Source organism: Galleria mellonella, unplaced genomic scaffold, assembly GCF_026898425.1.
Source record: "Galleria mellonella isolate WM207_F2 unplaced genomic scaffold, CSIRO_AGI_GalMel_v1 utg65, whole genome shotgun sequence".
Taxonomy (NCBI): domain Eukaryota; kingdom Metazoa; phylum Arthropoda; class Insecta; order Lepidoptera; family Pyralidae; genus Galleria; species Galleria mellonella.
In genome coordinates, this window is record NW_026442138.1 from 4,462,639 (window position 1) to 4,488,604 (window position 25,966).

The window sequence follows — 25,966 nt, forward strand, 5'->3', positions numbered from 1 at the left end:
ATTGCAATCTCTCTAAAATATATATTAGATTATGCACGAATAAATCAAGCCCTTCCGATGTCGTGAACTCTTATAATTTAACTAGCTAACCGGATAGATCCATTTTGTCAATATTTAATTGAAATTTTGAATTGGCAAATAGGAACAGTTTGTACGTGGAAAAGGACAATGGAGTTCTTACGTTTATTTACGAGTTTTTCCAATTTATTTCTTTATTAAAACCTTTATTGGATTTCAAGAAATAAAAAAAAAAAATATAATTGTTTTAGCTAGCCGTTCTCGATTTTTGCCTTTAGCAACACATTTATCGATTCAATTTTATGTATACATATTGTTTTTATAAATTATTTTCTTAACAATGTTAGAAATCTAGTAAATTAATAGCTAATACAAATAAATTGATAGCTCATTTCAATGAAAGTGATAACCGACTTAAACAGTACCATATTAAGTTTATAACATATTATTCATAATACACTGCAATGTGCATTGCATAGCATGCATTTATTTAGCATGGTATATTTTCCAATATTGCTTAAGAAAAAATTGTCTTAGAACGATTGTTGCAGAAATAAGTATGAGAAAATATGCGTGACAAATAAATAGTAAAGAATGAAACGATTATATTAAAACAAAGTAAACTAAGTAGTGGTGAACTAGAAAGCGTTCGACAATATTCACCTTTGATATGTTCGAAAGTCGTAAAAATTGAAGAAAATAAAACATCAGATGCAGGGAAAAATAAAAGCAAAACAGGAGCGAAGGAGAAAACGTTGGATATTTAGAGCTGTAAAGGCAGTAAACAGGAACAGAATCCGGATTCAGCACACAAAGCTATTTAAATCGAGTTTGTGACAATGTATGTGATGTATGGAATTGTATATACTTAAGCAATTGTGCACTTTAGTTACTTTAATTAGATAGAAAGATAAGATTAATCTTTCAAGAATAGCAGGTTGACTTTTATCCAATAAAATTGGGGTCAAATCTCAACAAATCAATATAAAATTTGTACTAAATAAAATCTTATAGATACTTTACGTATAAGATAATGCTATTAAGAAAAGTCAAAACGAAATTGTAAATCATAGAAATATTTTTGTTGACACAAAAATTTTATGAATTTAACTTCTAGAAGAGATCAAATTAGCAAATAATTTGCAGTTAAAATTACTTTAATCGTCACAAAATTTATACGAGAACAACACTAGAGTAAACTCTATTGATTATAAAAACAATTCTAAAAATTAAATAAGAATCAACAAAGATATCACATAACATATAAATACAAGCAAATTGCGAGCTTCGTTCTCCTAAGTTGATTAAAATAAACAAAAAATTATAATCTGCATTAATTTTACTTCTAGAGGAGATTAAATTACTAAATATTTTACGGTTAAATGACTTTAACCGTCACATAATTAATCGACGAAGTAAACTTTATCAATTGCAAAAACAATTATCAAAATTAAATAAGAATGAGCAAAGATATCACATAACATATAAATACAAGCAAACTGAGAGTCTCGTTCTCCTAAATCTGTAAATTTAGAAAAATAACAGATTTAAAAAAATAAAAATGTAAATTTTTATATTTTTAAATCTGAATAAAAATGTATAAATATTAAAGAAAACTTTAAATGTATTGTTAGATATAATAATTAATTAATTTATCTAGCGGGTAAGCTAGTACTGACACAATATAGACTTTACCGCCTGAAATAACTTTTATAATTGCCAGTTACTTGCAATTCACTTATTTAAATATTAATTTATCTATTCGTTGGATTAAATATTCGGAATAGTTAAATAAAATTAAGATCGCTATGCTACCCAATTTGAAATGTTTAATTTGTTTGGTAGTTGAATCAACTCCAAATTTCTCAATAGAGCGATTATATTGCTGAGTCACCGTTTTCAGTTTCAATAATATATTTCTGGTAAATAGAGGCACAAACGAAAACAATATTGAAAAAGTATTACATAAAATAAAATTTACTTTAATTTGAGCATTAAACATTGTTTATAAATAAATTATTGTAAATATAGGAGCAATACGAAAGCAAAATAATGTATTACCTGTAACCACTGAAGAAAGAATGGAGAGAAAGGAAAGGTCACTCACCCTGCGATCTGCTCACGTCTACACAAGCGTCGATTGTTTCAAATTTGAAGCTTCGATGATGATGACACAGAACGACGTGACTGTGTTTAGAATTTATTTTCTATCAATTGCGTTTGCAGCATAAGATTTACATGCGCTTTTCACGAGGCGACCATCGCGAGATGTCACGACGAGTTTAGCAAGCAGACTTCAAGCGAGTTTCCTTATTAGATTTTACAAAAAAAGTGCAAATTTACGAAACTACGAAATTAAACCTTTGATGATTATTATAATCGTACAAACAAATTCTAAGACTATGTATGACATATGTAACAAACATTTTTTGAAGGGTTATATTTGAAAATGGTTAAAGAGTGTATTAATTTAAACAGATCGTGAATTATATTTGAAAAGAGGAAATAGTACATTACTGCAGCGGCCAGCAACTGAGGCATTAATGGACGAACGTCCAAATGTGGGCCGAGGCGTAGCCGAGGCACACATAAGTTAGTCCATCAATGCCTAGTTATGACCAAGGCTTGTATAGTACTTTTCTCAAACAATGCGCGGAAATTGAAAACACAATTTTACTTTTTAACTTCAATGACGAATAATGAACAATAATAATTTTTCACGCGCCATAATGTGCCTTTATTTTTTTTTCAATAAACAGCTTTCTGTTTGCAAAACAGTTCGAAATTTAAATAAAACCTTTTATTAGTTGCCTCCTTGGTAGACATGTTTCGAAGTAAAAGGTCATTCCATTTTTAAATTACAGGTCAGATATGAGTTTACATAGTAATTTATCTGGCCGCAAAACACGACAGATATGGATTTTCATACAACTTTTGCCGGCCGCTGCCCGCATGTATCTGGCCAATACGGCAATTTTGATTTATCTCGAAGAAGATTGTCAAAATAATACTCACATTTTCAAGCATGTTTGAGAAAAAATAATTATCTTAAACTTTTGCAATTAATGAATGAAATTAAAACTCACAATAAAATTGATAAAAACAAAATAAATCTGCATTTAGATAGATAGATAGACAATTTATTTGCATTACTTACAGCACACAAATTACAATAAAAAAAAAAACATACACGTAATACACAGCAAAAGAGACAAAAGAATAAAAATAAAAAAAGCACAAATAAAAAAACAAAAATACAAAAACAAAATACATAATCTAACAATCTCCTTTGTTAACATTCCTTCATGCGTGTGCCATAGTAACACAAAATGGTCACAGCTCAGTTTATTGCTTTGCCCTTAAAAGAGCAAAACACTGATATTCTGCTGTGGCCAAGAGTCAGTCGCGAAACTTTTCATTAAAAATTTACAATATAAAAATATAAAAATTTAAGTGTCCTTAAGTTTAACTGTACTGTTAAAAAAGAAGGTTAGTGTTTTTAAGATGCGTTATGGTTTTCCGGATATTTGACGCAACATGTAAATTGTTTGATAGATATTAATAAGGTATTGTTGCGAATGATAGTAGAAATATTGATGTTATAAAACAAATATAGTTAAGAAACTATTAAAAGAACATTCTACAAATAAGACAGCGGAGTTTCTATGACTACGGTACGTTTACATTTTACGGACGAATATTAATTCTACCTAGTAGGTACAACCAATCAGGAGAATCAACAGATTTTTTCGTACTTAAAAATTCATTAATATTAAAAGCAACACTTTCGTCGGGAGCTATTAGCGTAAAATCTTCCGGAACAAACCTTGTAATCTCTGTTTGAGGCAAAGTTAACGAATGAGCAAATCAAATATTCAGTGACGGCCAGCAGTCGTGTTTGCCTTTGGACGGGCTCAGGTATTAACCAATTGTAACTTTTCTTATTTTGTCGAGTTTACACCACGGAGTTGGATTGTGGAATGAAAACAGTTGTAAAAGGGCAATGACACTTGACACATGTAGGAATAGAGATTGTAAAGACTATTTTTTATATTGTATAAGAGAAGTTTTAAGAAGTTACGTAGTTTGCGCTTAGTAAATGTATATTATGTAATAAAAAGTGTCATCTAAAATATATTCCAATGTAATTCAAATTAATTAAAAATTCGCAATGTACAAACAAACAAGATGAAACAAAGTCTTTTAACTGACGTTGATAGCGAAATGACGTAAGGAAATCATAAATATTCCTTCTATCAAGAAAATATTATTTCCTAAATACAGATTTGTATTAAATTAAAAAATCTAGACAAGATATACACATAGGGGATACCAAGTGGAAAGAGATAAGATATACACACACGGGATACCTAATGGAAAGAGTTAAATATTTCATACGGGCACCATCACTGATGAATTATCTGTTATAGTTTTACCCACTGCTGGGCATGTTTTCTCAATCAACGTTAAAAAGAAGGAATTTCTCGGTTCTGTTGGCTTGTATTTATTTTAGGTTAGTTACCACATAACTCCATTAGTTACAAATCAATTTGGAAAATTTGTTTTCTATCTGTTAAGATCTACTTACAGATTGATCTCATAGTAACTTTATGAATATCGGTTTAGTACTTTAGTTATTAAATAAAAATAACTAGTTTAGCAATGATTGAAGTCTGTTTTTTTCTTGTGCGAATCTTAAATTACATTATTCATGTGGAAAAATAATACTGCTGTGAAATCGTTGATTAGGCTATTAAACCAGTATAGAATTTTATTTAGAATTTCTCTTCTCTTGCATTTGTGAAGATAGATAGATACTCTTGTAAAGATTACAATAGTAAACTTATTATAAATATAAACAATTACAAGAAATTATCACAATGAGAAAACAATGGACAACCATATCGCTAAAAGCGATCTCTTCCAGGCAACCTTTGAATGGAGAGGAGTAATTATAAACAGTTTGATCGGAGGCACGATGAAATTCTATTATTTCTAAAATATAGAGATGTGATATTTTTGAATCGAAGCATTTGGCATTCCATTGTTTCTGCCTACCCTAATGGGAGACAGGCGTGACAGATATGTATGTATGTATGCATGATATTTGTGTAGGTGGTGTATTATGCTCTGTTCCTTTAGTCACCATTTGCAACATCCCAGAGACGTAAAGTAGTAGCGACATATTGTATTCTTAACTTGTCACCAGATGGAGATAAAAGCACTTAGTAATCTCCCAAGGCAACATGTACAATACAATTTTAATCTATATTTGCCCCTTTCCAGCATTGAATTACCACTTGGAAAGGTAGTTATTAAAGAAACATTTTAACGTACCTAAAACATTAGAGTATTATATACCTTTTATAAAGTGATTCTGGTAACGAAATTCTCGTGTGCTTATAAAAACAGTCTCTTTGAAATGTTCTCTCTCATTAACCTGTTTGAATTACAAATAGTTACATAGACAATAAATAAATTTCGTATACATTTCATATGTATTAGAAAAATGTGCGTTAAATTCGAAATATTGTGTTTGTTTTATTTATGGCGTGTATAGCTATATAAAAAATAAAATATTTACAAATGAAATAAAACATTATAAACAAGTAATATAAGAGCAATATACATAACATGCGGGACAAAATTGAGTTAATTGGCATTCTTTTAACTGAGTTTTACATCAGTAAGACCTTTTTTTTCTTTCATGTTTTTTCAATAACCTAATAATCTGTTTTTCGAAATAATAAGCTACTTGATAATAATAATAATATATTTATTATACAAACATTTACAAAAGCTTCAAAAAGTAGTACAATACAAAATTTTACTCTCTTGTGGGATTTTGCCAGTAGTTGCCACGCTTGGCAGGTGGATCGGCAACTGCAGTCGGGCTTTAAGAATGTTTTAAGAGGATATTATATCGTATTTCCTTATAATTTTAATGTTTATCAAAACAAAAAAATGCAACCAAGTATTTTTGAAAATAAAAATAAATAATCTTCTTATCTATTAACATGGCTTATCTGGCTGTCAAGTTAATGGGGGCTTCAATTTTTTGCCGTTTTTGGCCCATGTTTCCTTAAAAAAAACAGATTTTTGGTGAAATATTCCTATAAAATCACTATATATTGTTACAAGTCTTTAAAGACTATCCAGGGTTAAATAAGACGCTACTCTAGGGTATATTAATGAAGAAAATGATAATAAATACCTTTTTTATAACCCAAAATTTGCTTTTCATATATTTTTTTTTTAATATTTTTCTTCATTATAACCTAATTAATCTGCTAACAAATAATAAACACAACAAAAAATGAATTATTCAAAAGCGTATTACATGTGATGCAAATGCAATAAAAATTAATTGCCAAATGTATGTAAATACATACATTTGGATATTAAATATATAGATAAGGAGCTGTTGTCTGTGGCTTTGCACACGTTGTGTAGTATTTCGCCTTTAAGTCGAAACTGTCAAATATATTTTTTTATGCAACATATTATGGCAAACAAGCTGACGGTCCACCTGATGGAAAGTGGCAACCGTCGCCTATATACATGAGGAGTACCATGGACATAATAGAGTACTGTTTTGCCCATGACACTCCCCATGTGTTACCATTTCTGAGAAACTCAGGTGTTATTTTTGTGAACCCTGTAAATTCATTGCCATATCCCACCCTTCAAACCGAAACACAGTCATGCAAACACAACTGCTTCACGGCAAACGACTTTTGTACAAACTCCCAAAACATTCTTTTTTAACGAATTTTTACGTTATAAAATAAACCTATGTTTCAAATGTTAGATTTATTGGCTTAGTAGTTTTGGCTGTGAGTTAAACGTCAGTTAAGATAAACGATTTTATAACTACAGATAATATATATATTTAAAAGAAATACATTTTGCGACTGCAATATAAATGTATTTTCAATAAATCTTTTTAATTGAAATCCTTTCCCCGCGAACTAGTTCTGCAGAAACTTTGTTCTTTCGAATTTCTCAACCTTCTGAGTTGTTGGAAAACCCCTTAGGAGCGATTTAATAGTTATTACGTGACGCGCGAATCAATGAAAATTTAACCACGTTTTTTACACGCGAATTTAAATGTTTGTTAGATACAGATAAGGTTGCATATTGTGTGTATTCTTTCATTTTGTGTAAGTTATAATTCATGGGTTTGTTCAAGTAAATTAAGATATAAAATATTCTATGCATTAATTCAGTTGTTCTGTCCAGCGTCAATCAGTAATAAATACTGAAACAATTTAACAAAACTTTCATGTTTATATTATGCTTATTCACGTAGACAAAGTAGCAGTAAAGAGCTAAAAGTGCTCTTTAGCCATGTGCTTCAAAATTATGGTTCAGTAAACCACATCTGAGGCTATCTTATGTAATAAAAGTGTCTTAGAACCTCAGGAAGTGCCACCTTCAGGGTAGAGACATTAAATAATTCTTCGTAAGAAATTCAATGTACAGGACCCTAAATATATAAATCTTAGGTACATACTCAAGAATATATAAATATTTGTATTGTATAGGATCGAACTCATGACTGTTGGTGAGGCGGTGTGTTAAACAGCCACATCGCTAGGATCATCAAATTGTGATTTTAATTATTTCAAGATATATTACTTTTAATAAAAACATTTCTTTTTCCTTCTGCAATAGGCACATATATAATTCACTCCATCTATATGTTATTGATCTAAGATATAAATAACCAAACCACTGCGATACTGTACGTTCGTAGATGACGTACAAAATGTAGTCGTAAAACAAAATCATCATCTCGAACGCTATAAAAATTGTACGAGGTTCGAAGCAATACCTCGTATGGTGCAATAAAATGCACTACGTGTCAGAATATTGAACTACATCATAACCATATATGGAATAAGAAATTGTAAGCGATTGCCAAAAATAGGAGGGTCTCAATCCTTACTAATAAACTAGCTTTTACCCGCGGGTTCGTTCACATGACCAGGATATGATAACTGACTGGGGAATGTAGCTTATATCCTTCTACATTCAATTATAGTATTGTATTGATATATAAACCAAATTTCGCAGTGATTGGCTAAGTCATTAAGGTGCTATAAAATAACAAACAAACACTCTTTCACATTTATATTATTAAAATAAGGATGTGTAACCGAGTTTGTTGGTTTATTATTTCATACCGCATTAACGGTTAATAAACCATCATTATCATATCAACCTTTAACTGTCCTTTGCTGAACATAAGACTCCTTCTTGGGGGGTTTTGCCAGCAGTTGCCATGCTTGGTAGTCGGATTGGCAACCGCAGTTAGGCTTTAAAGATGTTTTAAGAGGGACGCTGCTACCCATACCTCGCCCTCCTTTAGTCGACTCTTACGACACCCACGGAAAAAGAAGAGGTGGTCTATTCTATGCCGGGACCACAAGGCTAACCAATTACTATTAAATATTAGTTAAAGGATATTAATAGTATATGGAACGGAGAAGGACGTAGGGTTTCAAGGGCCAGATGTATTTTGTAGGGACTTTGTATTGCGGTCACGCGAACAAAATCGCAGATAAAAACTAATTTGACATATTTTTGATGTTATATGATCACTTAGCCAATTTTATAAAATTAATTTTTATTCAATATAAAATGGCAAACAAACTGACGTCTGATGAAAAGCGGTAACCGTTCCTTATGTGATAATTGTTAGTCATCATTATGTCAGCCATTTTTCGTCCATAGCTGAACATGGTCCCCCATAAACTGCCACGAGGAACGGTTTTGAGCCACTTGCAGATAATTGTTAGTATTTGACAATAATTTTTGTATTATGTATTTCTGTAGCTGTACGGTTTTTACCTTTAAACAAAATATAGTTTTCTTTCAGCTTTTCAAAGGTTGACTCTAAGAGATTCCTCTAAGGAATAAGTCCACCATTGTGTATTTAATTTTTAATGTGTCCAATGTAAATTATGTACAATAAAGATTTTACAAACCAATTTCTGTACACAATAATAAAGATCGATACCTGGATATCTGACCTTTTATTTAAAATAGACCTCAATTTAATGATTGTGAATAACAAGTTATAAAATAATTGTAATTCTGTATCAGAAAGTCACAACTTTAAGAAAGGATATAGGATATGCGATACCATTAAAAGTTTCGAGCGAAGTCTGGTTTATACAAAATTTATGTAACTAACTTATAGATTTTTTTATTATTTTTATTTCAGACGTTAACTGTCCGCTGGTGAACATAAGCCTTCCCCATAAGGGGAGTTTTGCAAGTAGGAGCTTATGTTCAGCAGTGGAGAGTTAACAGCTGATATAATTATGATAATATGGATATAAATTATTTATTATATTATATAATATTATATCTACCAGAAGAAGACTTTATACAAAAGTCGTTTGCTGTCCTCTGTCCCATTCGCGTTTCAACTGTGAAGCAGTTGTTTGCATGACTGTGTTTCGCTTTGAAAGGTTGGGATATGGCGTGAATTTACAGGGTACAGAGGAATAACACATGAGTCCTCAGGAATGGCAACGCATGGAGGGTATCATCGGCGAAACAGTATACTCTGTTATGTCCATGGTACTGCTCATGTCTATAGACGACGGTTACCACTTTCCATCAGGTGGGTCGTCAGCTTGTATGCCATTTTAAGTTGTATAAAAAAATATTTTAAAATATCAGTATATATCAAAATTGGTCCGTAATTAACGGTAATATTACGTAACATATGCACAAAAAGATAAATTGAACATGGTTCCTTTTTTCAATGAACAGTTAAACATAATATCAAAAACAAAGCTCGTTTCATAACAAAACCATTAAATTTCACTAACAATAATGACAAACACGAATTATTTTGAAACAGTTCTAGAGAGATCATAGAAATTTCTGTCACGTCCAACGTAGGACCAAGAGCTGTATTGAAGGTAAAAACCGCCCCGGGAAGATGCTAATAGAATGCATAATTTTGTACTGAAACTTTCAATAGATGAAGAGCTTCGTTCCGGATATAGTAATGCCATATATTTATATGGGATGAATGATGAGATTGTCTCGGTGAATTTTTTCCCAAAGAAACATGGGTTAAAAAAAAAATTCGAGTCTCCCACGGCGTATCAAGCTGTCGAGTTAGTGTGGGAGGGTCAAATTTTTTGTCGGTTTTACGTCTTTTATCCCTTTGGGAAAAATGTTGAATTTCACTGATAGAAAAAGTATTCTAAAAGAATGTTAATAATTTGTATGATATACTGGCGACTTGGTCTACGTGACCGGGATATATTCACTGACCAGGATAACACTGCTGAACACAAGCCTCCCCCGTAGGGGATTTTGCCAATAGTTGCAATGCCGGATTGGTAACCGCAGTTAGGCTTTAGAGTTAGTTAGGTAGTTTAGAGTTAGTTTAGTTTTAAGAGAGATGCTGCTGCTTCTCTCGCCCTCCCTTAGTCGCCTGTTACGACACCCACGGGAAAGAAAGAGGTAGTTTATTCTATACCGGGACTACATGGCCTTGCAATACTATATATATATATACCAAATTTCATAATGATTGGTTAAGTCACTAAGACGTTAAGCGGTTACAAAGAAACTTACTTTCAGATTTTTAACACAAGTAAAATTTTTTAAAACTGTAATCTAAGTACTATTATTTATTCCATGACACTAATAAAATGCGATATTTTATGCTTTATGCTCTTGATATTTATATGCTAGCAATATCTATATATACGTGATTGACCCAATTTATGTACATATTAGTTACAATATATATGTTGACTCAATATCGAATAAATTAAATATTGGTTAATCAATATAATCAATAATACCAAAATAAAGAATCCTATCGAAATGAATATATCTGAAAATATTGAAGAGGGTGTTGACCTTTTTTCCTTATCAATATTCAAAGTAACTTTGTATACGAGTATCTACAAGGTCTTACCTAATACAATGCAACGTACGATTCTTATTGCATTAGTCATGTCCCGCTATAAGTTAATAAAAATTCGCAATATCATAATTTGTCATGTTCAGTAATAATAGATTTTGTTATAATTATTATAAAATAATATAATGTGTATCAGCTTCTTTATTATAACTAGGTAAAATGGCATTCTAAAAACATAAATCCTATATCTTAAAAGAGGCCGTTTTATAAACTTCATTCCTTTAATTTTTTTTTTAGTTATATTGTTATCTTACTTTTCTTTTAAACCTAATCTTGTTAGTTACTTTGTTTGAGTTATATATTATTTCATTTGCTCTTCTAATATAGTTAATTGTTTGTTATAGTAATAATTATGTCTTTATTTATGGATGTATATATATATATATATATATATATATATATATATATATATATATATATATATATATATATATATTTAATACATTATATGTATGTTTCTATTAGTCTAATTATATGTTTATATTATATGTATATATTAAGTATTAATTTTGAAATTCCTTCTATTCATTAATGCATCGCCTATTTATTTCTCGGTTTGCCCAATGGTTGACTGGTAGAGAACACCGTCGGGTGTTAAGTCCGCCATATGTACATAGTTTCACTGTGTATTAAAGTTTAAATAACTAAAGTAAATAAATAATCATAGTGATTTAGCAATAAATCCCCATTTTGAGGTTTACACTGACAAAGATATTTTTTATTGATACGACAGCACCATGGACATCACAATTCATTTACTGCGACACCTATGTTAGTCTTTAATTTCCAAATGCTATAGCGTCATGTCCCTGTTTTCTCTCCGCCCCTCTAATTTCACTATCATATCCCACTCTTTAAAACAAAACACAGTTATGAAAGCATAGGTGTTTAATGGCGGAAACATGAGTGGAACAGAGGTACGGATGACTTTTGTATAGATTTTCATTGGCAAATATAGATGTTTAAATTATGTTCGTCTCTTTTGGTACCTACTAAAAGTTTCTAGGCAGACTTTGTTATATTCAAAGATCTTTAACAGGGTTAACTAAATATGCTTGTATGTCGCCTCGCCAACTTCTCACGAGTAGTATTAACACATTTTTTACTATTACTGTTTTCCCTGTATTTAGATATGTGTAATTAAAACAAAGAGCAGAATTAGAAATATTTGTTTAAAATGCTTTTTTGTATAATACCATTCATAAAAATATAACGATACAATCTCATATTTAACATCTTAAACTTATTGTTTTTGTATTTGAAAGAAAGAAAGAAAGAGAGGAAGAGATAAAGAGGTAGAGAGGGAGAGAGGGAGAGAGAGAGGGAGAGAGGTAGAGAGACAGAGAGAGTAAGAAAGAAAGAATGAAAGAATTTAATCGAAGAAGCATGCATATTTCTACTATATTATTAATTGTTGCATGATGGTGTTGTTGCCGTGTGGTTTCGGCATTGAATAAGCCATTCCCGTGAGAGTCGTAAGAGACGACTAAGGAAACTTAACGGTCGAAGTCTAGGTCAAAACCTAAATGCAGTTGTTAACCCGCCTGCCAAGCGTGACAACCACTGGCAAATTTCCCTTAGGAGTGAGGTATATGGTTAGCAGAGGACAATTAATAGCTGATATGATGCTGATGAGGATGATAGTGTGGTATTTGAACTAATAAAATAAAACCTATTAGAGTCTTAATTGAGAGTACTATAATAAAAATTACCAGAGGGAGATTTTGTACAAAAGTTGATTGCTTGAGTACCTCTATCCCATTCGTGTTTCTACCGTGAAGCAGTTTCTACCGTGAAACTAAAACACAGCCATGCAAACATGGCTGTGTTTCGGTTTAAAGGGTGGGATATGGCGTGAATTTACAGGGTACAGAGGCATAACACCCGAGTCCTCAGGAATGGCAACGCATGGGGAGTATTATGGGCGAAACAGTTTGCTCTGTTATGTCCATGGTATTGGTCATGTCTATAGTCGACGGTTACTACTTTCCATCAGGTGGACCGTCAGCTTGTTTGCCATTCTAAGTTGTATAAAAAAAAATCATTATTTGTATTAGTCGCACTAAAAACATTTCTACCAAGACTTTTTCCGTTCTATTTACCTACGTCCTTCGCAACGAGAAATGACCACTTTTGCGGCTACCAGCCAATGCTCGGCACAGTTCTCAATTATTTCTGGAATAGCTTTATTTTCCTGTCGGTGCCTTGTAATATCGGCACGGATTCTAGTAACTGCTATGAAATATAACCTAATTTTCTTTAGGTACGATACATTTTTACAACCAACTTAAAAATGATGAAGTATTTAATAAATTTTTTTGCATGTTTTTTTTTACTATAATGATAGCGAATATGTATGTAGTTCATCTGACAGTAAATAATTATTTTAGTACGCGGTGTTAACTTTGAAGAAAAGTTAAGAGACGCCCTTTTTGGAAAACCCATATTGCAGTCTTTATGGAAAACTTCGACAGGGAACTTAATTGCATAATCTTAATATTTATAGCAGAAAGTTGCTCTGAAAAAGAACTGTACGTGATCATTTAGCAATTACGAATAAACTTTAATAATTCTTTTTAAGTCGAAAGATATTGCATAGTTAGTTTAAAAAGTAGCCCTTCTCCATCAAAATACTAAGAATGTAGCATGAAAGCATCAAGAAGTAATGAATAAATAAACTTAACATATATTTTAAGTACCTTGTTATAGATAAAAACAATATACTTTAAAGAACTTTTTAAACTTTTTCTGTAAAACTTATGATGTACGAGTAAAATAAAGTTTTTTTTTTATTTTTATTTTTGCACTATATGTATTATTATTAAATTGTGGACTTCACACCGTGTGTTTTACTGTTTTGGATAATCAAAAACGCAAAAAGAATGCAACTAGTAAGACTACATACCAAGGTCAGCGGTGAGTTTGGTTCACCTAACTATGGTTTGATCTTTATTTATTTATTTAATAAGGTTCACCTACAACTTTTACATTTTACATGCTACTTAGTCAATAACACAAAAAATATTTTTTCCTAATGTGAAAGTCTTTTACAGGCGAAAACCACATGCACTATTATAATATTTAATAATTATTAACAATGACAATAACAATATCCGAATAATAAATAGATTAAGATGTCTAAGATTTTTCTTAATAACTTATATTTGCTGTTGATTGATCCAAAATTGATGTCACTGTGAGCATTCAGAATCCTACATAATCTGGGTACAGGCGAGTTGACTCCTAACACTGTTTTTCTTAACGGAGGACATAAAGGTGTTATCTGTTTCCGAGGTATCTTATTCATACCAGATATTGCTTCTGTAGGCTTTTGATTTAACATCTAATTTAAATCAGCAGTTAAAGAAAAAAAAATGTTTTGAGTACCATCATATTGGTCCCTATTAATTTTATAAAACTGAAGCCAGTTTTTGTGGGACAAAATCTTTTAAAGAATTAAAATATTCAATATATTGCAGCTGCTTTTTTTTGTAGAAATGTCAATATAAATTACATAATAGAGCAATAGACTAGTGACCAGTGTTGAATTATTATTCCCTCAAAAAGGGATGGGTTTTCATTAATAGGCATAGATAGGCCACAAAATAGGTGTATTATACGTGGAGGTCCCTCAATCAGTCCCACGGCTAGTTTCAATCCTGTATTAGCTACATATTCCAATCAACGACTTGCATTGACGAATAGTGATTATGAATGAGCCTATAGAATATATCAAGCTATATATCAATATGTGTACTTAATAATGTGCTTTTATCCATAATAGTCCCATAGAAAGTAATCCTAGGCCATTCGCAGAGGTGGATTAATACTCGTATATTTATTTATTTATTCATTGGAAAGCCAACAGCATAATGTATTATGACATATTACATACTTCTTGAAATCTCAAATGAAACAACATAGTTCAGTACACAATTATGTAGAATTGTAGTATTTTTTTAAATTTTATTAAGAGGGAAAATATAAAACTTATTCTTAGTAAGTACTTATTTATTAGTGTGAGCATTGCATCTGAGTATCTTTCGCTAAATTAGCAAAATATTATATTTTTTGCCTTGCTACGATCGACTGGACTAACAGTCGTAATAGATCGGTTGGCCATCCCTGCTCTATGCCATGTGCTATACCATAATGTTGCAAAATATATATGTTAAATATATGGTTTGTTTTAATAGAACTTGATGAAAAATTATTCATATTTTGATTTAAATTATCACAAAAACACTATCTAAATAAAATTAGTGACAAATCGAAACATTCAATCATTTAAATGATTTTTTATCTGTACTACTATTAAACAAAAACAGACCGTTTTAAGGTCAGTTTAATTACTTATTTATTTACATTTTCATGAAGTTCTTTTCAAAGAGATTATAGATATCACAGTTGTACCATTTTCGTTTTAACTAATATAAATTTAGAGCGTGCAGTTGTAGATATGCTATCATAGCTGCATGATCCCGGTATAGAATAGGCCACCCTTTCTTTTCCAGTGGGTGTCGTAAGAAACGACTGAGGAAACTTTATAGTTGAGGGATGAGCAATAGCGTTGTGTAACATCATCAAATTCTAACTGCATTTGTCAATCTACCTGCCAAGAGTGGCAACGACTGGCAAACTCCCCTAAGAAGGAAACCTATATGTTCAGCAGGGAACAGTTATATATATATATATATAATAATATCTTAAATATAGAAATATATTTGGTTGCGAAACAAGCAGTTTTTTACACTTTAAAGAAAAACTGCAGCTTCAATCGTCATAAAATAAGTACGAGACAAAAAACTGAAGTAAAAAAATCGATTGCAAAAAGAATAATCTAAATCGGTTCTAAATTGGCGACCTAATCTCGTAAATAAACTAGACGAATTGAGAACGTCCTTCTTTCAAAAATGTTTCTGAAAGAAGGACTATCACTAATGGAAATGTTGTGCGAGTTTAATAACATACTTTCATCAACAAACTTATAGTGACTGTTGCTGGCAGTATATTAAAATTATATTAAAAACAAAAACTGTTCGAAACAAAGAATAGGAAAAAGTTTGCAAAACAAAAGTTACCAACTTATTTCTGTTTCAGTGACATTTTCAAATAGCAATGCCGGGCCACATTCCGCGACGAACTTGTTAGTGAACAAATACTGCAAAAACAGTAGCTAGCGTAGAGGTAATAAGAGATCTTTTGTTTAACACGAATTTTGTTAGCTTGTGAGATTTATTCAGCACTTTACAATTTCAACATAAAAAGAAGAGAGTATAAAAATCGTAACGGTAGCTATACGGTTTCTTTACATGATACATTGTTGGCGCAGTATGCACGTATACAATACTTTCCATTAAGCATTGTATTTCCTGATACTTTTCATATTGTGAAAGTAGTATTAGGATACCTACATACGAGTATATACGTACAAATGTGCGTATATAAAGAACGTGATACGTTCCATTTTTGAACAGTCATATTTGAGCCACGGAAGGGATGACGTTTCTTTCAAACTTTAAGAGTTGACTGTATCCCTCAATGAGATAAGTTCGCTATTATTACGTATTGTTATGCGAATTTCTTCTAATAGGTTTTTTTTTTTTTAAAAAAGCAACTTTTTACACTCACGTCAGTTTTAATTAAATAAGGAACTTAGGACAAATAGTTGCGTATGTCCTTAGGCAACCGATGTAGAGGTATTTATAACAGTTTCCTATGATAATTTATTTAGCATAAATCATTATTTAAATTATTTATTTTTGTAACTTTCATGTATGAATCTAAAGTATGCAAAGTAGATATAATAGGTATTCCCTATTATTAATCACAGGGCTTGTTGACGGTACAGGTATTGATCATAAAACTAACACTGTGATATTTAAGATTAACGACTTTTCTATTAGATGGAGCCACGCTTTGAATCAACTTCTAGTAGCACTATTTCCGCACCGATACGACATCGTATTCTTTAAAAAAGGAGCATATTCCTTTTCAAAAGGCCGGCCGCCTGTAATTATTCCGATGTTGCGGGTGCTCATAGGTGGCTCTAGTTACCATCAGGTGAGCCGCAAGCTCGTTTGTCCCAATGTTTCGCATGTCATTTGTTTCATCTGTATTATAAATAAACGATGGACTTATTTGTTTTAATTATTAAATAGTATAAATCATAATCGCTTTCCTTGTCTATCTATTTCTCCGCTTACTTATTCTAAATCTTAAAATAATTTTTGATACAGGTCCTAATGTTTTTTAAATATTTTTAAATAAGGTATGTACAATATGCGAAGCCGAGGTAGGTCGTTAATAATATATAAAAAATATATTTAACAATATACCTGTTACTTTAAATAGTGCTTTCCAGCGTATTCCCATTAACGAAGGTAAATGTCAACATTTCCTCATTGCGAACAGGGGCGCACTTGACGACAAACTCGTTACGATGAATAATTACAGGAATGCGGTACATTATTAACTTCTTTCCACGGGCTGCTTAACATGTGAAATGAGCGCATTTTTTTCTTTCTCTCTCTCTCAAAATAAAAACCTTTAACATGTTTTTTTTCTGAGTTGTGTGAATATTGCACTGTGTGTCGAAATTTGTAAGAGAAATTATTTTTTTATTTAATCTTTATTGCACCATCTAATGAATATTACAAATATATATATTTATACCACTGAGGTGGCAAACAAGCATACGGTCTACCTGATGGTAAGTGGTTACCGTAGCCTATGAAACCTCTTTACACCTCTTTTGAAGAACCCCATGCTGTAGGCTCTTAGGAAAACCTCGGCAAGGAGCTCATTCCACAACCTGAGTGTTTGTGGGAGGAAACATCTCTGAAACCGCGCAATACGCGACCATTGAGGCTATAGGATATGAGGATGAACTATCTGTCGATGGCGAGCCGTAATCATATATACAATTATTTCAATTATTATATTTATGTCCAGTTGCTTACCTTCAGGATTTATAATAAATGTGTATATCAGTCTAAGATATGGATTCATGTGCCAAGTTTTATTAAAATCTGTTCAATTTAAATGAAACGAAAAGGATACTTTTTTATCGTTTTTTACGTAAGCAATGCCATAAAATACAGTTTATAGATGTAAATTATTTTAATGTTCGATTTTTTCTTGTTTGATGTTTAAACGGTCGTTTAATTAACTCCATGCCTCATCATTAGAGGGAGGACGAAGCAGCTTAAATCTAGCATGGCACTGGCCTATTAAATTTACTTATGTTTTTATTTATTTTTTACTGTAGTCAATTTAGCTAAGCTCGAAACCTTTACCAAGCCATTGCCAAAATTTCTTTTTCACAAATGTCTCTACTCAAAGTTATTTGAGTTGTGACTTTTGTAAATAAAACAAGTTTTTGATTCACATTTACATTGTATACGCAATAAATTAATTATAAATTCTGGTTGACGTTTCTATGTTTACTATTTGATAATAAAACAAAAAGAAAATTACTTACCTGAAGCCATTTGATCTTCGTTATGTTCTCTTCTGTCACCGTCAGCGCCCGTCGCTCCCCGAGCTTGTAGAATTCATCGTAGTACATGTATTCCGTAAAAGTTAAACCACTTGTGGTGTACTGCTGTGTGAAATACACTGATATAGTTCCGTTCATAATATCGTGTTCTATTATCCATCGGCATTTTATCGGTACAGGAAACGCACTGGGGAAATTAGGGGTCTGGATGACCCCAACGGGGCCTTTTAAGTGCCCTCCACAGGTTTGGGGTCCTTGGTGTTCTTCTTGGGAGTAGGCGCGGTCCGCTGCGATGGTGGTGATAAGTGTGATGTGGAGGAGGCGCTGCATCGTTAACCTGAAGCAAAAAGAATCAATTGTTGTTTATTTTGTTTATGCTTAACATCAATGTAGTCTTTATTGTTAAATACAATAAAATACGTATTCCTTGAACACAGTCTACCCATAGATCTATCTATTGTCTGTGTCATTCTATATTATCCTGACTACTGTATTCCTTGATCTCTTTGGTGTTGCTAGTCTGAAACCTATATTTTTTTCTTTACGTCGTTGAACCAATTCATTTATAAGAAAATTATTATACAGCATTTTATTATCTGTTAGACTTAAATAATTATCCTTTATATTTTAAACATATTTAATGGCAGAATATGCTATGATTTTTACATTATGTTAACATAAAATATGCATATTTCGATAAAATTTGATGTAATGATAACTTGGTACCTAGCTGGCTAAACATTTTGCATAACTTTTTAATCCTCAAAACTTTATTGTTTATTGTTAAACGTTATAAAAAGATATACATCCACCTTTTTTGAAGTCGGTTACAAAATGTAATACCCATGTATTGTGACACTCGTATCATGACCATTACAATGTAGTGATGTTAGTGTTAATTCTAGAGGCTTATCAGTTTATCAAGTGAATCGTCAGTTTGTTTGCGTAAAAAAATAACAAAAATAAAAAATAAAGGAAAATGCATCATCATCAATAAGCATCATAGGAAACCATTATAGACAATAGCGAATTTATGTGCAGAAAAAAAAACCAATCAGGGAAATAATAAGACCACTATTACAGGGGTTCGCCCAAAGTCTTTGAAATGGTAGCGTAATATTTCATATAAAGGTCATTCATTGAAACAAATTTGGGGACAAAAACGTTGTCATTTAGCAAATACGCTTTTCAATTCCCAACGGGAATTTCCACTGGACTGCATAAATGTCCTAGTAGCAAAGTCAGAAATGGCAACGCGTTGAAGGTATATAAGGCGACACAGTATACTTTGTTATATCCATGGTACTGGTAATGTCTATAGACGTCAATGACCAATGGCCGTCATAAAAAATATCGTTCATACTATAAACTTGTTATACGATTTCGGCTGATTATCTTTCACAAACCCAAATTTAACATAAAAGGCAAAAACTGATTTTAACGACCGACTTCAAAAAAGGAGGAGGTCGATTCGGTTGTATTATTTTATGTTGGTTAACTCATAACTCGGTCATTTAAAAACCGATAGATTATATTTCTTTTTTTATCCAAAAAGATTTACTTTCAGATACCTATAGAAATTTTCTGAAAATCGATTTAGCAATTTAGTTTTTAAACAAAAGTTTCTTGGGTTTTGTCATGATTAAAGTCGGCGTTTGTGATGAAAAATTTAAAATTATTCTCATCTACCGTCATTTATTAGTATATCGCTAGTATATACCGACAGCGCAGTAGGCGTGGGCAATATGAATACTTTTTTTTATACAACTTAGAATGGCAAACAAGCTGACGGCCCATTGATGGAAAGTGGTAACCGTCGCCTATAGACATGAGCAGTACCATGGACATAACAGAGTATACTGTTTCGCCCATGATACCCCCCATGCGTTGCCATTCCTGAGGACTCAGGTGTTATTTCTCTGTACCCTGTAAATTCACGCCATATCCCACCCTTCAAACCGAAACACAGCCATGCAAACACAACTGCTTCACGGTAGAAACACGAATGGGACAGAGGTATCCAAGCAATCGATTTTTGTACAAAGTCTCCCTCTGATAAAATCTGATATCTATATATTGGGTTTGTCTGGACATTGATGGCGGAAAAAAATTCATCACCCACCTCAATATCGCCCATATCGTTCGGATATCTATTTTCGAATATGTTAAAAGTCTGTTATCCATATATTTTTTTGAATAACAGACTTTTAACATATTACACATTATTGGACCAGTATACATATATCGTAACTAAAACATATAGATATTGCTATATATTGCCCATCCCTATAGCGCAGGCGGAATTATTTTTCCATTATTTATTGCATTAAAAAAAGGAAATTGATATAACAAATAACTATTTTCCTTTAGAAACAAACTGATGTTCGGAAACAGTGTAAATTGTGCCTACAAATAAAATTACTATGTCCACATCTCCAATTTGTATCCGGATATTCACTAGGGAGCGAACAGATAGCAAATATTTGTATTAGAAATAATGTTACTTTGCCGTTATTGCAGGATCCATAATATTTGAACGGGCAATTTTTACGTGAATAATATTCTTATTGTACCTTAAATAAACGTACGTATTTTTATTTCTATTGTATTTTATTGTTAATATTACAATAGTTTTTAACCGCGACTTTGTCCGTGTTATCGAGATCTTGATTGACCGGCATAAAAGTGGTCTATGTCCTTCTTTATCTACTGAAGTCGTTGTGGTATCAAGATGTAATAAATAAACAAATTCAATTTCACATTTACAATATCATTATTACAGACAGACATCCATTACAGACAGACAGACATCATATTAGAGACAGAATCCCATTGCTAGCAATATACCCAACTAGGTCGACCTCCTCGCAGTTCTCTCTGGAAACTATCATGGTTAATTCCTGATGAATTCATCATGATGGGTTAACTGGCCTGTTTTCATTCTCATCTATCACCCTTCACTGGTGCTCCACCAGCGTATCCCGTTAGCGTGGGCGGGGTTTCCATACCATTTACACCCATAAAAAAAAAATATCACTATTACTATGTGGACCCAGCATAAAATAAGCTACCCCTTCCTTTACCGTGGCTGTCGTAAGAGGCAACTAAAAGAACTTGATGGTGGAGGGATGGGCAGCAGCGTGCCTCTTAAGAACATCGCCAACGCCAAGCTGCGGTTGTTAATCCACTTGTCAAATGTAGCAACTACTAAACAAACCCCCTTTTGAGGGAGGCCTATGTTCTGCAGTGTACAGTAGAGATATGATGAATATTACTAGCTTTTATCCGCGACTTCACCCGCGTAACTAGAATACTTTTACTCACTCGGATAGGTGTACATATAGATACTTAATTTATTTATATAATTTGGTGTATACGTGTACATTAAATTTCATAGTGATTGGTTAAGCTGTTAAGGCGGCATAAGGTAACAAACAAACAAACTGACTTTCACATCTATGTACAATATAATATTTAATTTATTAAAATGTGCTAATACTTATACATGTTTATTAAACAATAATATTTTTTTAGTAACGTAGATAGTTTATACGAACAAAATAAATTTAGTAAAATATATAAAGTTAGTTTCTCATTTGAATAATCGGATTTAACCCGACCTATCCAAACATTACTTGAGTTGACTCGCTAAATCGATTATTTACGCCGCGTTAAGATAATATATTCATATACCTATCTCACTGATACTGTCTTTGGGTTTGTGCAAAATCGTATAGAAAGGAAATTACAGCATAGCATGCTCGTTTATTTACGCGTAAATTGTTAGTTTATATTTCAAGTACAAAAATTGTAAATTTGAAAGATAAATTATAACTGATGCATGTATTAAATTAATAAATAAGAAATAATTGTAGGGCAATAGGTTTATATAGTAATTTAATTACGTAATTGTAACTTTACATGGTATATGATATATTCTTTAGCAATATAAAGGTTGTTGTGGATTGGTAACCGCAGTCAGACTTTAGAAATGTTTTAAGAGGGATGCTGCATTCCTCAACCTCCCTTAGTCGGCTATTACGACACCCACGGGATAGGAACGGGTGGCCTATTCTATACCAGGACCACACGCCTAGTTTTTAATATTCAAGATATATATATTACTTAGCGAGCTAAAGAGAGAACTATGATAGGAGTTTCTTTGAGTGCTAGAATCCGAAATGAGGACATTCGCAGAAGAATCAAAGTGACCGATATAACCCGAAAAATACGTAATGATGAAGTGGCAATGGCATGGTCACATAACTCGAACAACCGACAGCCGATGGAGAAGAAAGGTTCTTTAGACCTCACACATACCAAAATAGTGTATAAAAACCCCTCACTAGACAAAACGACGACTCTATACGTTTTGCAGGGAATCAATCGTTGTGGTGGTGACACCTTATGGCAATCTGTCGAGTTCACGGCTAATATAATGATAATGATGCCATAACATTATACAGCTTTGTTCCTAACTTTCAATATATGTAAACGTAGAGTGGATATATTTATGATAAATAATCACGAATAATTATCAAGGCCATGCAGGATATACTCTATTGCTAGTAATAGAAATCTAACAATCAATATTTCCAGAATTGATAACATATTATAAGAAGTTAGAAAAAATCAATTTATTATAAAATATGTTAATAAAAAAAAGAATTTATCCCCGTACCTTTGATCTAAAATGGTCACGTACAGTGCGATTTCAGAGGCTCAGGTTGTAAATGATCTTTCTGCCGAAGTCGAAAAGGGCGTAAATAATTTTCTTAAATTTCGTCCTACGGCATCCTCGTTTAGTATCAGACGAACCGTATGCTTATTTGCTACTATAGTTGTTTAAAAAAGAAACTGAGATCTGTTTTGTAGCTAGTTTAAAAGAAAGTAAAATTAAAAAGAATTTAATATTAAATTTGTGTAATCAATAATACAAAACCTATTTTAAAGAATTTTAATTTTGAAGATGCTTAACACAAATAATAACTTATGCTTTTCTATTATATTTTTACTGTAATTGTGCTTATATTTCTTATGAATTATGTACTCCTATAACAATATAAATTCGTGTATGGGGTTTATTTTTACGTAAAAGAAAAAACATTCTTATAATTTTCATGTAGCTACGAAAATGTAATTTATTTCCGCAAAAATACGAGTAAGAGAGATTCTATTCTAATACAGAGTCCATGTAAAATATGCTACTGCAAGTATATCACGTTTTTGATATATTGCAACGACTCGAAAAGAAATTTAAATAATACTAGATTCCAACTAGCCTGTTAAATTCTAGAATAACTCATGTTAACAACATGAAAATGATATTCATTTTAATGTTAATACTAGAGTGATCTGTCTGTGAATAATTAAAATATAAAAATAAGGTAATTAACAATTTCTAATGTTTTTTTTTATACAACTTAGAATAGAAAACAAGCTGACGGCCCACCTGATGTAAAGTGGTAACCGTCACCTATAGACATGAGCAGTAGCATGGACATAACAGAGTATACTGTTTCGCCCATGATACCCCCATGCGTTGCCATTCCTGAGGACTCAGATGTTATTCCTCTGTACCTAGTAAATTCACACCATATCCCACCCTTCAAACCAAAACACAGCCATGCAAACACAACTGCTCCACGGTTGAAACACGAATGGGACAGAAGTACCCAAGCAATCGACTTTTGTACAAAGTCTCCCTCTGGTAATTGTAGTATAGTAAAGATGTAATTTGTTTCAAAGATTTAACTATATAAATATATAAGTATGAACATAAGTTCTAAAAACAATATATTTAACGTAAATCGTAGTCGCTTTTGGCTAAGCCTCTCATCGCTCAAAAGTGATTGATGGGTGTACTCAGTGACAGTTCTAGACTGCAGGTCCGCAGTTACAATCATTTGTTTTCCTAGATTTGGTCTAATTATACTTTATTTAAATATATAACAAATTTAATTTTAATTTAACTGAATTAGTAGATATCTTGTAATATTATTAAATTTGTTATATAACTAACATAAAATTTCATAATAAAAATGTTTTTTATCTTGCTTTTAAACTAAACTTTTAAGTAAACTGATAATTTAACCATTAGTCATTTAATAGCTTAATATTTTATTAACAAAATTAAATGTATTATTTATAACAATTTATGTATGCTATAATAGATATAGAACTAATTGGAATCCAATTATTTACTAAACTTAGTATTATTTCATAACAAATTGTATTGTGACAAAAAAGGCAATGAACTGGATCACCTTTATTCGGCTCGATATATGACCTAGAAAGGACGAGAGTAAACATGTCTTAGGTCGTAATAATATAACATGTAATTGTGCTTGATAAAAATAGTATTAATATGTAACTCATTTATGGAAAAGTAAATTATTATTGTTATTATGTCTGTTAAATTACATGGAATGTCAAATCATAATCATTCATTCATTTTCAATAACTTTGTGTTGTATTAAACGGATATTGCTTACATTGTCACTTAGTTCTTATTTATATTATAAATATGAAAATAAGGTTTTTATTGTCTGTTTTTATTCTTTTATTTATTTATTTAACTCTTTATTGCACCATAAATAAAAATATACAATGACAAGTGAATAATTCAAATGAGATATAGTAACATAAATACATATTGAAATATACACATAAAGGTACAAAAGGCGGTCTTATCGCTAGGGCAATCTCTTACAGACAACCTTTTATTACCTCTTGGTGCTTTAACAGTGTTAAGAATGAAGAATAACATAAATTACTTTAATCAAGACAATAACGTATCCTAGTAACGTGAGCGTAGTTGCGAATTAATACTAGTAATGATTATTTTATGAAAACAATTTGAACTACTTCCATTCAGAAACAGTATTCTTGTTTCTTCAAAATTTTACATACATATTACATATGTTAACATAAAACAATCTATTTTGTAGACGTGACTGTTATGAAATGTAAACAAGAGTAAGCATTTCGTCACATGAAATATATAATGATACACGTGCAATAAAAAACTAGATGTGTCATTGTGAGTGCTGTATTTTTTTAGTAAGTTTATACTCTTTTTAAGAAGAGTAATGTTTGTCAAGAGTATGTCTATGAATGTTAGTATATTTGCATGTATATATGTCTAATAATATGTGGAGTTGATAGTTGTGTTTTGATTTTGAGAGTATTATAGGATAAAAACCACCGTACGCAATAAAGCTGTAAGGTAGTTATAAACTATTAAATCTTTTACGAAACAATAATGTATGTCTTTTAAGTAACTTCAAAAGCAATGTTTTTCTCAATTCTAAATCTAAATTGATAATTATTTTTGCAGTAAGTGTATAGGGTCCACTCTCATCATAATCTATAGCCATATAGCCAGAGGGAGACTTTGTACAAAAGTTGATTACTTGGGTACCTCTGTCCCATTCGTATTTCTACCGTAAAGCAGTTGTGTTTGCATGGCTGTGTTTCGGTTT

General features: G+C 31.6%; 1 protein-coding gene across 1 annotated transcript in view; it reads right to left on the reverse strand.

The window, feature by feature from the left end:
* Positions 1-25,966, reverse strand: part of LOC113519755 (uncharacterized) — a 515,411-nt gene that overhangs the window by 213,871 nt on the left and 275,574 nt on the right. Inside the window, exon 2 of the mRNA XM_052900408.1 lies at positions 18,465-18,819. Within this exon, the coding sequence (XP_052756368.1) occupies positions 18,465-18,819 (355 nt within the window). The remainder of the gene's footprint in view (positions 1-18,464; positions 18,820-25,966) is intronic.